The sequence below is a fragment of the Podarcis pityusensis genome, assembly GCF_964106645.2.
Source record: "Podarcis pityusensis genome assembly, chromosome: 3".
NCBI classification, from domain to species: Eukaryota; Metazoa; Chordata; class Lepidosauria; order Squamata; family Lacertidae; genus Podarcis; species Podarcis pityusensis.
The window spans coordinates 10,219,139-10,234,663 of NC_138026.1; the positions used below are offsets into that span (position 1 = coordinate 10,219,139).

At 39.9% G+C, this 15,525-nt stretch overlaps 2 protein-coding genes and 1 long non-coding RNA gene across 5 annotated transcripts in view; 1 reads left to right on the plus strand and 2 right to left on the minus strand.

The window, feature by feature from the left end:
• On the minus strand, positions 1 to 9,298 carry LOC308473629 (uncharacterized protein; the record flags this gene model as incomplete). The annotated part of the gene is made up of 4 exons (XM_080999427.1): positions 1 to 228; positions 6,159 to 6,283; positions 8,610 to 8,665; positions 9,178 to 9,298. 4 exons carry the CDS (start codon positions 9,296 to 9,298, stop codon positions 141 to 143), a joined length of 390 nt encoding a protein of 129 aa, XP_080855553.1. The 3' UTR covers positions 1 to 140.
• The window catches only part of RANBP17 (RAN binding protein 17), a 183,961-nt gene that overhangs the window by 116,457 nt on the left and 51,979 nt on the right, over positions 1 to 15,525 (minus strand). The window lies entirely within an intron of this gene.
• Positions 9,226 to 15,525, plus strand: part of LOC308473700 — a 23,121-nt gene continuing 16,821 nt past the window's right edge. Inside the window, exon 1 of the long non-coding RNA XR_013984217.1 lies at positions 9,226 to 9,676. This is a non-coding gene — a long non-coding RNA (uncharacterized lncRNA). The remainder of the gene's footprint in view (positions 9,677 to 15,525) is intronic.

Consider the following 15,525-nt stretch of genomic DNA (forward strand, 5'->3'; position numbering starts at 1 on the left):
ACCAGTTTTCTTACCACTGACTGGCTGAAGTGGGACAGAGAGCAAACACTGTCCTCCTCAAAGATCACGACATGCAGAGAATATACCTTCTAAAACTTCCCTTCTTTCCTCCATTCTTGGAGACTCCCAGTGAATCCTTTCTATACTATCCCTCTTTGTTTACTCTTTCCTCCCAAACTGCGGCAGCTCTTTTGATGAAGACAAGTTTCTTTCAGTAGTAAAACTGTCCTGGTGAACAAGCATATGAACAGGCATTATGGTAACTTAGGTTCTTGAGAGCCAGTGTGGTGTAGTGGTTAAGAGCGGTAGTCTTGTAATCTGGGGAACCGGGTTCGCAACTCCACTCCTCCACATGCAGCTGCTGGGTGACCTTGGGCCAGTCACACTTCTTTGAAGTCTCTCAGCCCCACTCACCTCACAGAGTGTTTGTTGTGGGGGAGGAAGGGAAAGGAGAATGTTAGCCGCTTTGAGACTCCTGAAGGGGAGTGAAAGGCGGGATATCAAATCCAAACTCTTCTCTTCTTAGGATGTACTGGTATGGGTACACTTGCAGAAATTGAATTTAGTGGCCATCAAGAGTCATTTTTTACCTCTCTTCCGCAGCCTCCTCTGCAATACTGCATCACACAAGAGTACTGTATTTTTCCATGTATAAGACGATGTTTTTCCCTGAAAAATTATAGGCAAAAATAGGGGGTCGTCTTATACACGGATAGAGGGGGGCGGGCATCGTGGTTGTTGCGATTGGTGGCGGCAAGGCCGACAGATGGGAGATCTCCCTCACACTCAAAAGCTCAACAACTCAAGAAATTGTGATTTCTTAATATTGGGTTCAAAAAAATAGGGGTCGTCTTATACATGGTGGTGTGTTACACACGTAAAAGTACAGTAAATAATAAAGATGGGCTGAGGGGAAGAGGTAGCTGAACCAGCAAACGCCCCATGACCAATGTGTTGGAACAAAATCCCACATGAGAATTTGCCCTTTCCCATGTCCTTCAGCTAGGTACAGTGGTACCTCAGGTTACATACGCTTCAGGTTACATACGCTTCAGGTTACAGACTCCGCTAACCCCGAATAGTGCTTCAGGTTAAGAACTTTGCTTCAGGATGAGAACAGAAATCGTGCTCTGGCGGCACGGCAGCAGCAGGAGGCCCCATTAGCTAAAGTGGTGCTTCAGGTTAAGAACAGTTTCAGGTTAAGAACAGACCTCCGGAATGAATTAAATACTTAACCCAAGGTACCACTGTAATTCATTTGTCACATGTGACCCTCCGTGCATAACAAGACAGAACTGGAATGTTGTCAAGAGAGAAAGAGAGAGCGAAAGAGAGAGCACAGAATAAACTTATGTTAAAAGAACAGGAATCTCAGATACATTCATGAAAATTCTAAGTGGTCACAGCAGCCATCTTACCTATTCAATATTGTAAGACCAAAATGACCACTGCATGCAGTTAAAACGGGAAAAGCTGGCTTTCTACCTTGCTTGACATAAGCCCTGTGTACTTGCTCTTCTTCTGGGTTTCTATAGTTTAGATGGGGAATCTGTGACCCTCCAGATGTTGTTGGCTGGCCACCTCCTTTCAGCCTCAGTCAGCGTAGCCAATGGTTAAGGACAATAGGAGTTGCAGTCCTACATATGGAGGGTCGCAAGTTCCACAGCCTTGCTATAAAATTTGTGCCAAGGATACAAACAAGTCAACAGTATAGTCCAGAGGTTCATAACAGCAGCTCTTAGCATCAAACCAAACTTCACTTTCTGCCAATACCCATCATAAAAAAACTTCCTGACTTTCAGAGTTGTCCCCGCCCCCCCAAAAAAGTAAGCACATGCATGCACAGATTTGCTAGATTCCAGAGTCACACCACCACCATGATCCAGGATTTTCAAAGCATGCATGATGTTCAAGGCCTCCTGGGTATTCTGTATATCATCTATAAGCAACATAATTATGTATGTGTGATGGGCAGAGCCTTTCCATTCACTGATGGGCCAGGCATTTGGACTGTGCCTCATATCCATAGTGCAACAAGGCTTACTCTTGATTGAGGTTTCCAGGGGCTGTTCAGACTCAAGTAGATTAATGCCGTCAATAACATAAAACTATTAAGTCTTCTGAATTATTCCTTAACTCCCGAGCCAAATTTTTATTAGCCTAGCAAAAGAACATTTATTTATTGCATCTCTATCACAGTTTGTGCACTAAACGTTCTAACAGTACCTTAAAGGACACCATTTTAGGCACTAGAAAGGTCCCAAGAACATTTTAGAAAGATATAAAACACCATATTTACACGATCTGTTCAGAAAAGGCCAAATAAATGAACAACTCAGCAGACAAGAGAAACTGGATATTATATTTTTCAGATAATATAAAAACCCAAATGAACAAAGAGTCTGATAGTCCTCTCGGATAGAGAGCAATACATCATTAAAAGGGAGTTAACTCGGCCAACAAGGCTTTCCCCTTTAAATACACTCCTTGACCTTTCCCCACAATATTACAAGACAGAGTGTGATTCAACACAGAGTACTAGCACAGACTAGGAGAAACGTCTCAGAAACCATACATGGCTTGCGAACCATAACATAGGACATTCCCGCTCCAATTTATTGCAGCTCAGTAGAAACTGTACTCTTTACTTATTTTTTATTTCTATTATTACATTTATAGTTTACCAGTCCTCCAAGGATCTCAAGGTGGCATAAAATGATTTGCCTCCTCCCTGTTGTTATACTTACAACAACCCTGTGAGACAGGCTAGGCTGAGAGACTGTGACAGACCCAAGAGAGCTTCAGGGCTGAGTCTCCCAGTTCCTAGTCCAGCACTCTAACCACTACACCAGAACTGAGTTGGACATAAGCACACAAAGAAAAACTCTCTCGCACACAAACACACACACATAAAATGTGAAACAAATTTTACCCCAGGACAATAAACTCTTGCATATGCTTGCAATTCTACCTGCCCTGTTGATTAAAAAAAAAAAAAAAAAATCCAGTTGGAAATGAGCTTTCATAATTTATCAATGACCAGCCCTTTCAGTTTAGTTGTCCGAAGTCTAAGCACCAAAATATTGGTGAAATATGAGTTTGTTTTAAATGTATCTGTGCATTTTAATGTATTTATATTTGCTTTAAATGTATCCATGCATTTTAATGTGTTCATGCAGATTTTTGCTTGTAAGCCGCTTTGAGCTGCCTTTGGCAAGAGAAAGTGACCAAAAAATTCAACAAACAACAACAACAACATATGCCCCTTTTCTGTTTGCCTGGATGGGGACTCTGACTCACACCAGCACCATAAGGCATGTCCCAACGAACAGGGAGATAGGAGTCCATCAATGTTTGGAGGGCCCAAAAGTTGCTTCTGGCATACAATGTGTCACCCTTGATGGTGACTCTTAAGAGTCTAAGTCCCCTTCTCTCAAACAATGCACATAACTCAATAGAACAATGGGATTTAGTAAAAATAACTGGTACAGTTCTGCAACAAAAATAATGCTATTTAAATACCACCATAGAGATTGTCAGTTTATGTACGAGCTGCACGTTACAGTACGTGATCTAAAGGCTTTAAAAGGTTCCAGTGCAGCACCTATTCAAGTGTAAAAGCCATATGACTCCTGAAATTTGCTAAACAGTATGATGAAAACAAATGTTTGACCTTTAATACACTGACAAGTATAAAAAATACTCTCCGGCTCTTTTCAACTGGCAAGTTTATTTTCTGCATAGATTTTGTCCTATTATGCTATAACAATCCTTCATTACCCTAGTATGATAACACATAGTCTATGTTCTACCTACAGTTGTCTGGTGCCTATTTAGTTTTATCGCAAGCAAGCAATTTGAGAATATGGTAATAAACCCTCAATCACTATAATGAGGTATGATGGGTTGTAATTTCTCTGTGCTAATGGGTTACAAACAGTATTACAATGATGACGGGAATATCATTGATTCATTATGACTGCAATAATATCAAAATGACTTAATATAGATCACTATTAACTCATGCACATACTGCTAACAGCCGTGCCGTGGTTCTATATACATACATATAATACATAAAATTAATATTTGTCTTTATATAAAATTCAGACAGCACAAAACATTGTGTTGAATTCCCTAAATCAATATTTAAAGTTGGAATTATGGCATTGAACTCGTTCTTTGGAAAGAAGACCATTGATTTTAATCTGCTTGAAGCAATCAATTACTCCCTGTCCTCTTTATTCCAAACTGTAATGAAAACTAAACTGTGCTGTCTTGAAAACTAAATGTGAAGATGATCATAAACAGAATTTAAACTCCATGGATTATTCATATCTACCCATTTAGATTTGCCATTTCCATTATGAGTACATTTGCCATGAGCATTTAATGGACATCTAAAAGGGAATTCATTAAAGCAGGAGCTGTTGGCAGCACTTATGGCCTTCAGACTGCTTTATGTTTGCCTTTAATAGCTCGCTATTATAAAAGTGATATATTGTGTTCATCCCATTAGTAGTTTGCAGAAAGGTCTGTAAGACACAACAGAACGAGAATAAAAACTAAAATCAATGTATTCTTTTTTTAAAGCGGTATACAACTATTGCAAATATATACATTATTTTGGGTTAACTATATTGATGCAAATAAGCAGGTAGCCATCATTAAGCCATTCATGAATGCAATAACACTACCCACCCAAATTATAACCATGAGACAGGATACAGAAAGTCATGATCAGTTAAGAGGGGTTTATAAAAATATTTATATATTATATATAAACACTCATTACAGGTTTCCCACTGCAGTAATTAAATGGACTCCAGTAAGGGCCATTATAAAGAAATATTATGTTAAAATTGATTAGCAAGGCCTTTTCTCGCTCATTGATCAGTCATAATTCTTAACAAAAAACAAAACATCTCTTTTTGTAGAAAAGAAGCCTTATAGTTGTCATATGAAAACTATTTACCAGAACTATGAGAATTTGTAATAACATATTGGTCAAAATAAATATTCATTATTAAATTTGTATCCTGCCCATCGTCCCAAAAGAGCCCAAATAACTGAGTATGGCTGATTTAAGTAAGAACCACCTGAGTGCATTACCCAAAACTTTATCTGCAGAAAGCGCAGGGCAGCAACTATCCCTGGACTAATGTGTACTAATTCATGTAGCTTTTGTAAGTAGACAGAGAGACTAAATACACAGATTAGGGCAGCAATCCTTTCATCAATTAACTTGTTAGACTAGTGAACAAAAGTGGTTTGACTCATTACACCAAATGGTTTCCCCCGAAGAGGCAGTGGCTAAAACAAAATACAATTGTGCATCTTAAATAGAGGCAGTCATCTTGCCAGGGGTACAAGGAAAACTCACAACATAAGAAATAAAGACTTGCATGCAAGATTCAAGTGTAACTTCAAAACTTAAGGAAAACGCGTCTGTTTGAATGCTTCTCCTTTACACAGAACCAAACCTTTCGCAGGCATTGCCTACACACCTACAAAAATATCTGCAACCACGGGGACTAGGAAAATGAAAGTTGGGATTCTAAGATTTGAGTTTTCAGATTGTCAATTGCCCTGCAAAATCCTGCACTGTATACATATCAAACTGCTAGCCCTAACTACATATTATAGTAACCAAAGCAGACATAAAACAAACGGCATTCTTACAACTGTTATCGGAATTCTAAGGTTATATATATATATATATATATATACACACACACACACACACACACACACACAGAGTGGTACCTCTGGATGCGAACGGGATCCATTCCAGAGCCCCGTTCACATCCAGAAGTGTGTGACATCATTTTGACCATCTGCACATGCGCGAGTGGCTAAACCCGGAAGTAACGCGCTCTGTTATGTGCCGCATGATACAGGAACGGCTTGTTGATTTCTGCCCCCACAATGCATTTATTCTAAATTGCTGAACATCACACAATAAGTCAAAACTTTACATGAAATGTATTTGTAAGATGAATAAGGACATAAATTCATAAATTCACACACACACAAATGTTGGGCAGTTCTGGCCGCCAGTTAAGCTCACCTATAAAGAGATTTACAAAATATAATCATTGTTAAACTTTCAAAATTAGGTCAATCCATTTCTAATGCCAGTCTTCTTACTAGCTTACCTTGCGTCATGCATGAAAGACAGGCTTGACCCATTTGCCACATGGAGCAAAAGAGGAACCAAAATCTTCAAGTATGGAGGGCAAACTGGTTTGCTACAAGTCTTCACAGATAGATGGGCAGTCTTCTGTGCAATAAAACAAAAACAGATATGGAAAGAGAGCATAGTCGTAGTAGATGCATTCCCATTTTGATTAATGTAAATATACAGATTAGGGCTGCAAGCTTTAAAATCAGAATATCAGCTTTACTTCATTTATCAGAGAGGGAAATTTTTAACTGACGGAGCTGAAAATTAAGGGCATATTTATTTCTGAAGTTATTTTGGTCGCTGTGTGTTACTATTAACAGCCTTTCTTCCAATGAGTGGCAGTTTTTGTTTATTATAACTCACATCTCTGTCAATATCTCTCAGAGGCACCACAGGGAGGTTCTTTTATCATATGAAAATTAAATGTATCCAATTAATTGTATAAAAGGTCTGTGTCCAATTCAATGGATAAAGGCCTATGATCAATTAAAAATTATTTAATCAGCCAACAGCCCTAATATGTGTATGTGTGTGCATGCATTCTTCAATGGGACTCTTATCTCAACAGAGCTAGGAAATACCTCTGCCTGAACCTTGAAGAGCCACTGCCAATCAAAATAGACAATACTCTGCTAGACAGACCAACACTCATGACTGGGAATTTGGTTGCAGTGCAAACTATGCTGACGACAAAATTCTGGAAGTTCCTTATGTTAGAAGGAAAATCAACTTTTATTACTATTCTGGACGGGTGGCGCTGTGGGTTAAACCACAGAGCCTAGGACTTGCCGATCAGAAGGTCGGCGGTTCGAATCCCCGTGACGGGCTGAGCTCCCATTGCTGGGTCCCAGCTCCTGCCAACCTAGCAGTTCGAAAGCACGTCAAAGTGCAAGTAGATAAATAGGTACCACTCCAGCAGGAAGGTAAACGGCGTTTCCGTGTGCTGCTCTGGTTTGCCAGAAGCGGCTTAGTCATGCTGGCCACATGACCCGGAAGCTGTACGCCGGCTCCCTCGGCCAATAAAGCGAGATGAGCGCCACAACCCCAGAGTCGGCCACGACTGGACCTAATGGTCAGGGGTCCCTTTACCTTTACCTTTATCCCAGACTGAAATTTCTCCACTGCTAAATCTTGTATTATTTAAAGTCCAAAGTGTCACCAGAATTTGTATTTATTCAAAGACAATAGAGTAAGTAAGGCTGCATCCGCCAGATTTTCAATATCTGGGCAGTCTTCTGTGGGACAACTTCCAATGCAGCCTCTTTGACACTAGCTCTAATACTGCCAAGGCTCATCGCCCTAGAAAGTGGAAAGGGCTCATACAACCTACAGTGCACACCCACCAGATGTTTCAAAGAAAATGCCAGCTGTGTATCATGTAACTAAAATTTCAGATCTAGAGGATAACTTCACATTATGGATATTCCTTTAGAGGTGTCAAGAGGAAACACAAACATTTCATATAGGAGACCTTTTTGCACTAGCCTCCTTGTATTATTATTTTGTATTGTATTATTTTACTGTTGTTAGCCGCTCTGAGCCTGGCTTTGGCTGAGGAGGGTGGGATATAAATAAAATTTATTATTATTATTATTCCATAGTTTATGCTAACACTCCAGGTTAATAAATAAAGGATTCCCCCTTTTTATATTCCTTTGATATCTGTATTCGTCAATAGTTGACTAATGGAACAATCTATGACCTCTATGTGTATGTGTATGTGTTACTGTTATGTTTGCTTTTATGCCATGTATTTTTGTGTTTCTATATTGTAAAACACCCTGTGATTCTCAGATGAACAGTATATAAATTTAATAAATAAATAGTTTCTTCCAAAAATTAAAATGGCCCAGTTTTCTCAGTATTTACCACACAGCAGAGGGAATTAAAAAAATATATCTTCCATTGATTAACATACCAAATGTAACAGCCAGCAAGAAGTTATATTTATAGAATTAGAAGTGGTGAACTCAAATAAGGCATCTCTTGAATGAAAACTGACCATCAAAAATTATGTTAAGAATTCAAGACCTCACAAGTTACAAAAAAAGTGACTGTCTAATAGAAAACCTTCTGATGGTAAGTTACGAGTGCCAATTTGATAGTTTTCCCAATGATAAAAAGATTTTCAGTGCAATCCTACTCAAAGTAAGTCCTGTTGCTTTCAATGGGGCTTACTCCCAGTTAAGTGGTATTAGGACTGCAGCCATAGTTATCTGACACAACAATTAAAACAAACAAACAAACTTCTGAACCAATCTGAAGGCACATATTTAGACTGTAGGCTCCTTGGTGGCAAGGCCCCTTCTTTTTTGCTTTTGAAAGGAATGTTCATTTATTACTAAGAGCATTATTAACATAAGAATTTTGTTTTGAATCATTTCTGCTGAAACTTTAAGATCTTTCAGTGAGTAGCACTGACCTTGCAACCAGCCTCTTGTTCTACAAGTTCCAGTTCCCCCAACAGGCTGTGAGGTGCTGAAAAACAAGAAGTCTTTCTTGTATGCTATTACTGGAATACCTGGAAGAATCTGGAAACTGGATCAAAAACCCCACTGATAAAAAGCAGTTTTGAGCATCTAGGCGCAGGGTCTGGGGCACTGGTTGTCTCTTAGAACAGAAAAATCTAGGAGGTAATATGTAACATTTTCTAGAAGTACAGTTAGCCTCTGATATTTCCTGGCATACATGAGAACTATAGATCTAGGAGAAAAACCAGCACCAAACCGCTGTTAATAAATTAGTCAAGAACTCTCTTATTCGCATTCTAGTACTGTTCATTTAAATTCAACTCAAGTGGTCCAGCGGTTAAGACACTGCAGTTATAAAGACCAGGATGTCCCAATTCAAATCTTATACAAGCCATTAACTAGTTAGGCCCAGTAGATACGGCAGATAAGTCAAACTTTTAAGAGATCACAGACACCTGTGCTCCCTCCTTCTGTCCCCAAACTAAATCCCACATGTTCTGACCATTTGGTTTAACTTGCCTGCTTGAAATTCTGTGTGTCTGATTGCAACCGTCTCCCTCTGGGCCACTGAATTATTTGAACAAAATATGATGATGTAATAGGAGGAGTAAGACATCACAATAAGGCTTGGTATGTACATTTATGATGCAATAATTCATGTTAAATTCAAACACCAGCTCAACCCTTTACACCCATTTTTTGAGGTGGCAGGAATGATACAAAATGCATTGTAACTCGGCACCTGAAGGGAGACCTTTTGAACACTGTTATTAACTAGATTATGTCCAGCTAACGAATTCATATAAATTATGGAGTATAATAGGAAAAGTATGCCACAGTGAGCAAGCAGGGGTACAAGGAGTTGACTCCGAAAAAAGCCCACCCATATGTGAGAGGCACCTTTCACTCACAGATTGATCTGCACCTTGCTTGGTGGATTGAGCACAAAATCAAAAGTATTTTCAAAGACAGACTATTCGTCCTGAACAACCTGCTCCTCATTAACCTGGGGATATATGTAAGTATTTCCCATTTATTTCTTATACAGTCTTGGGGGGGGGGGGGCGGACACACAGTAGAACACATTTCTGTCTTAACTAGCAATCTCCAAACAAAATGAACAGCAAGTGTCAGATTACCGGCTTTAGGTCAGGGGTCCCCAACCTGTGAGCACATTTCAAATTTTGAAAAAGGTTTGTGGACACTAGCACAAAACGACTACTCTGGGGGTGTGGCCAATAACAAAATGATCTACTTCTAGGGAGACCTACGTAGTCCTGTTTCATCCTTTCCTGACACACAGACACTTCAAACTTGCACACAGATAAAACAAAAGCTTTGTATTCACCATCTGTAGCAGCTGGCAAAGGAAAGGTTGTTGGGTGAAACTACCTACCATTCCCCAAATAACCACATTGGCTACCAATTTCAGGCCAAGTTTAAAGCAAGTTTGTTAATGGTTTGTTAAACAATTTAGGATCTGATTACCTGGGAGACTGCCCCCACCCAATACAGTGGTACCTCGGGTTACAGATGCTTCAGGTTACAGACGCTTCAGGTTACAGACTCCGCTAACCCAGAAATAGTACCTCGGGTTAAGAACTTTGCTTCAGGATGAGAACAGAAATCATGCGGCGGCGGCATGGCAGCAACGGGAGGCCTCATTAGCTAAAGTGGTGCTTCAGGTTAAGAACAGTTTCAGGTTAAGAACAGACCTCCGGAACGAATTAAGTTCTTAACCCTAGGTATCACTGTATAAACCAACCCATCCATTGAGATTGGATCAGGTCCTCCTCTTGGTTGTTCTGCCACCTCCACAAATCTATCTTACAGCGAGCAGAGGGAGGGCCTCTTCTGTGGTGGCACCTAGCCTTTGGAAATCCCCCCTGAAATAAGACAAATACCAACTCTGATTGGTTTCAGTTTTCTGTTCCAAGAACTGCTTAATAACAAGTGAAGGCTCGGGCGAATAATAACAAGCTCTTAGTAATTTGTCTGAGCTATGGTGGATATTGTATATTTTATTATTTTAATTTATTTATTTAATGAAGATCAGATTATATTGCCCGTAGCCTACTCTGGGGTTTTTTTTAATGAAGGGTGGCATAGAAATATTTTAATTTAAATAAATAATTGCCTCATACTGCTGCCTCTGCCTGCTTCCTCCAGACAACCATTTTGCAGTGTTTGGAGAGGGAAGGGGAGCAACAATGGACACCTCTGGCTCAGCAGGAAAGGATGGGAGGGAGCAGAAAGTGCAGGTAGAAGAAGGCTGGTTGGAGAAAAAATGTCAAATTTTAAGATTCTTCCAGCCTCCTGCACAGCTATCATCAGTAGGTTCAGGGACAGGTAGTGGAGAACCTAGTGCCTATTAAAACTTTTTAAGAGCCTTTTAAAATTCCATCTCAGTCAGAAGCGGCAGAAAACAGTCTTGTGGGCACTGTGGGAAGTCGACACACATGCACTATGCTGAACAATGCAGGCTTGGATTACGTTTTTTAATCTTACGGGCTTCTTGATGCTGACCAATACGTAATCCGAGTTTAATTTTCTAGACAGACTGGAAAACTGTAAAGCCAGATTGTGAGAGGAATGCAGAGCATGGGGCTTGATGCCCGTTCCTGCCGTAATAAACTATGGTAACCTCTAACAAGAGATAGAAGTCGTCTCTTGGTCTTTGAGCAGTAATAGTCCAGAAGAGTGAGAGTCAACCAGCTACGTTCAATTAAAGTGGTAGATAATCACAAGACAGGGAATGGGATTCCCTAAGTTTGCCATACAGATCTAGTGCTTAGGCCAACAAACGAAACAGCAGAATGCGGAAAATAAAAATAAAATAAAAATGACCGCTATAGGGAGCGACTCCCCTGTGAAGAAAGGTTACAGCATTTGGGACTTTTTAGTTTAGAGAAAAGGAGATTCGGAAGTGACATGACAGAAGTTTACAAAATTATACATGGCATGGAGAGAGTGGGTGGAGAGAGGTTTCCCTCCTTCTATCGTAACACTAGAACTCATGGACCTCCAATGAAGTTGAATGTTAGAAGGTGCAGGACAGATAAGAAAAAAAGGTATTTACCGTATTTTTTGCTCTGTAAGACTCACTTTTTCCCTCCTAAAAGGTAAGGGGAAATGTGTGCGCGTCTTATGGAGCGAATGCAGGCTGCGCAGCTATCCCAGAAGCCAGAACAGCAAGAGAGATTGCTGCTTTCACTGCACAGCGATCCCTCTTGCTGTTCTGGCTTCTAAGATTCAGAATTTTTTTTTTCTTGTTTTCCTCCTCCCAAAACTAGGTGTGTCTTGTGGTCTGGTGCGTCTTATAGAGCGAAAAATACGGTATATCTTAATAGTGTGGTGGTTTGTTTGATTCTTCTGTTATATGTTTGTTTGTTTGATTGATTGATTGATTGATTGATTGTATGTTTGTTTACTTGTATGCACGTTTGTTTTTTCATAAATGTATTTATTTTAAATTAATAAAGATATATTTAAAGGGGGGAAGGTACTTCTTCATGCGGCTAATAATCAAACTATGGAACTCACTCCTCAAGCAGGCGGTGATGGACACCAGCTCGGATGGCTATAAAAGAGGATTAGACAAATTGACGGAGGAGAGGGTTATCAATGGTTACTATCCTTGACGGCTATGCTTTACCTCCACAGCTTGAGGCAGCAATGCCTCTGAATAACAGTTACTAGAAACCATGGGAGGGGAAAATGCTCTTGTGCTCATGTTCTGTTCCCTAGTTTCTGTCAGGAGCTCATCCTACACTCGAGTAGGACCCTGGAAAAGACACATGCACGACTGGGCATGTCCCCTCCCTCTTGGTCGCTCGGGAGCTTAAAAAGCTTTCTTCTGCCCAAACATCACAGCAACCGATGTCAACAGACATCAGCACACTTAGGGATCCGCAGAGACTTCACAGCTTGCGTGACAGACTTCAGCATTTTGGCTAATCTACTTTATTTACATATAAACACACACGGAGCACTGCAACATGGCTCCCTCTCTCTCTAGCATCAGACAGCAAAGAGAATGAACAAAGGACAATAGTCTCACTTCACGGAACACAGGAACACAAACATCCTGTCTCCGTCACTTCCCACTCTGTCAAAACATATACCATCATGTGACAGACAACAATCCCATGACTGCAATCATGGAGCAGGAATTCTAACAGTTTCCCACAGGCATCTGGTTGGCTGCTGTGAGAACAGGATGCAGGACTAGATGGGCCACTGGCCTGATCCAGCAGGTTATCCTTATATTCTTATTCTGCCATTTCATATCCAATTTTATTTTACCAATTGATTTCAAAAATTAAAAAAATCTCTCATTTTCTCATCCATATATATATACACACACACACACACACACACACACATATTGCCGCCAGCGCGAAACATTACTTAGTAATAAAGCAATAATAATCTTTGCTTAAATGAAAGGAATTTGCTAAAATCTGCAGACATTACTCATGAATGTTTAATAGATGCCCTTGCTGATTAATACTTTCAATCAGTAATCTGAGCAATCTCTTATATAAGTAAAACCATCAGGCTCCTCCACTCTGCGCCAACAAGTGTACCTGAACATTGCCTTGGGAAGAGATATTTACACAAACTCACATCTGGGAATCAGTCCAGCAGTGACTCTCTTCATAGCTTCCAAGAAATAAAACCACACTTTAAACTAAAGATTATCTCCTTCCATGAAACTTTAAGAAGACAAAAAAGGAATACGCATGCGAATCTTACACAATGTGTACTTGGAAACAAGCAAGATTCCCACCTACCGAACTTGTTTTGTTTTCCCTAAAGTCGAAAGGGCGAGTTCACATTGTCAAACTCTGCCATACAAATCAGAACACTAGTATATCACAAAATAGAGTTAGATTAGCATGAACCGTGTTATATACACATGGAGCCACAGCCATTTCCACGCCTGCAGGTGTATGTTTTTCCCTATGTTTTAGGTATGGTTATGTCTAAATCTTTGGGAAGGCCTGGTTTCTTGGACTGGCAGGATGGCTTTCCACTAAAATCCATTCTAAAAAAAGCTCTATTTTTCCTGTGCTCAGCTTCTCTTTTGAAGAAGAGATTCCAGAGTTTCCCATCATAACACTTGCCAAGCCAGGGATTTCCATGCTGAGCACAGTTGTTGCTGCCACAATCTTCCTTTAGATACAGTCGCTGAGGGCAGCTCTGAAAAGGATTCAACACAGCAAACAACCCTACTCAAGTGGAATTTCTCCAGCTGTAGTGACTCCTGTGGATCCCCAAGCATCAATTCCCAAATGATGTTCTGGAGCCTTCTAGAAATATGCCACCACCATGTTGGCTACAAATTCATTCATTCTATACCCCTCAGGGTCAGGGCATAATTTTAAAGGAGACACTGGGTATTTCCCCATCATAGTCTGCAAACATGGGGGGGGGGGGGAGATCCCAGAAGGATGACCATTGCCTAGAAGCACTGTCTCATCCCCAAACTCTGATCAAAGAGGAGGGTAAGACCAGGCTTTTCTGCTTTCGCAGAGAAGGGTGAGTGGTGTGCTTCCAATTTTTATCCAGAAATAATACCATCCCAAATAGAAAACGCTGTTTCATATAAACAGTTCATGGAGAGGCAAAATAATTTCCTCCTGGCCCAGAGTTACATCAGTCTTTTCTGAAAAAAGGGAGTATCCTAGATTGGAAAGAGCTGAGCCTCTGCTGCTACAGTATATAATTCTTAACTACCTCTAAAGCTCTCTCAATGATTTATCAGCAATGCTTTTATACATAATAACTGTCACCTACTGATATAATTATTTTATTTGGGGCAATAGTAACTTCTCTCAAATACAAAAATAATTTAATACAAGGATAACCTGATAATATAGTTGCTAATGACCGACTTATAAACACAATCATCTGAATGCAAGCAGTGCTACATTTCAATCTGCAAGATAAAATTCTGAATCATTTAAATATTATTTCACAAATGTTGCTTATGGCTTCAAAGCACTGAAGATGCAGCTTTGCAAAGATATTGGCTCTAGACAGTAATTATATCCACAGCCTAATGTTGCAGTTAATGGACACACACATTTCAATAATTACAATGCCTGAACAAGATAATATGCCTTTATTAGCTGCTGCAAAATAAAAGCTAAGCCAGAACTGAACTTAGCTAAGCATTTTGGAGACCAGATATAGAACATATTATTAAAAACTCTAGACAACAGAAAACACCGAAATCAGGATTTTCATGACAATCGCGTAATAAAAAATGAAAAGTATTCATATAGGTAACATAACTAGGCACGGTGGGTGGAGCTAGCAGAGACTGGAGAGAGAGATCAAGGTTTTAATTAGTACATGGTTGAAGATTTTACATTAATTGGATGAAAAAGTGTTATGACATGATGATTATAATAGGACAAGCCTAATACTCTTGCTGAGTATTGCCATACTTTCAGCAGTAAAGCCATTATGTTCTAATGTTCTGTTGTTGTACACCATTTTGAATTTATAACCTTACACACTCTAATGCACCGTTTATAGCTCTCTCTGGTTCTATATGACCCACAAATTTAGCAATGCACTATTACTAAATTTCATTGTATTTCATTAATATATATATATTTTAACAGTACTGGATCTAGAGTAAACTCTCACAGAACACAGTAAAACATTGCAGGTTTTGAACCGGGAGTTACAGTGGCACACCCCAGGCACTTTACTCCCGGCTCAATTATGGTTACTTGGAAGCAAAGAACATGGCTAGCCTGACCTCTTCAGATGGTCAGAGGGTGTTATTGCACCAAGTAGCCCCAAACAGAGATCAGGCACCATTAGGAGTGAATCTGGCCCTACAGTGCA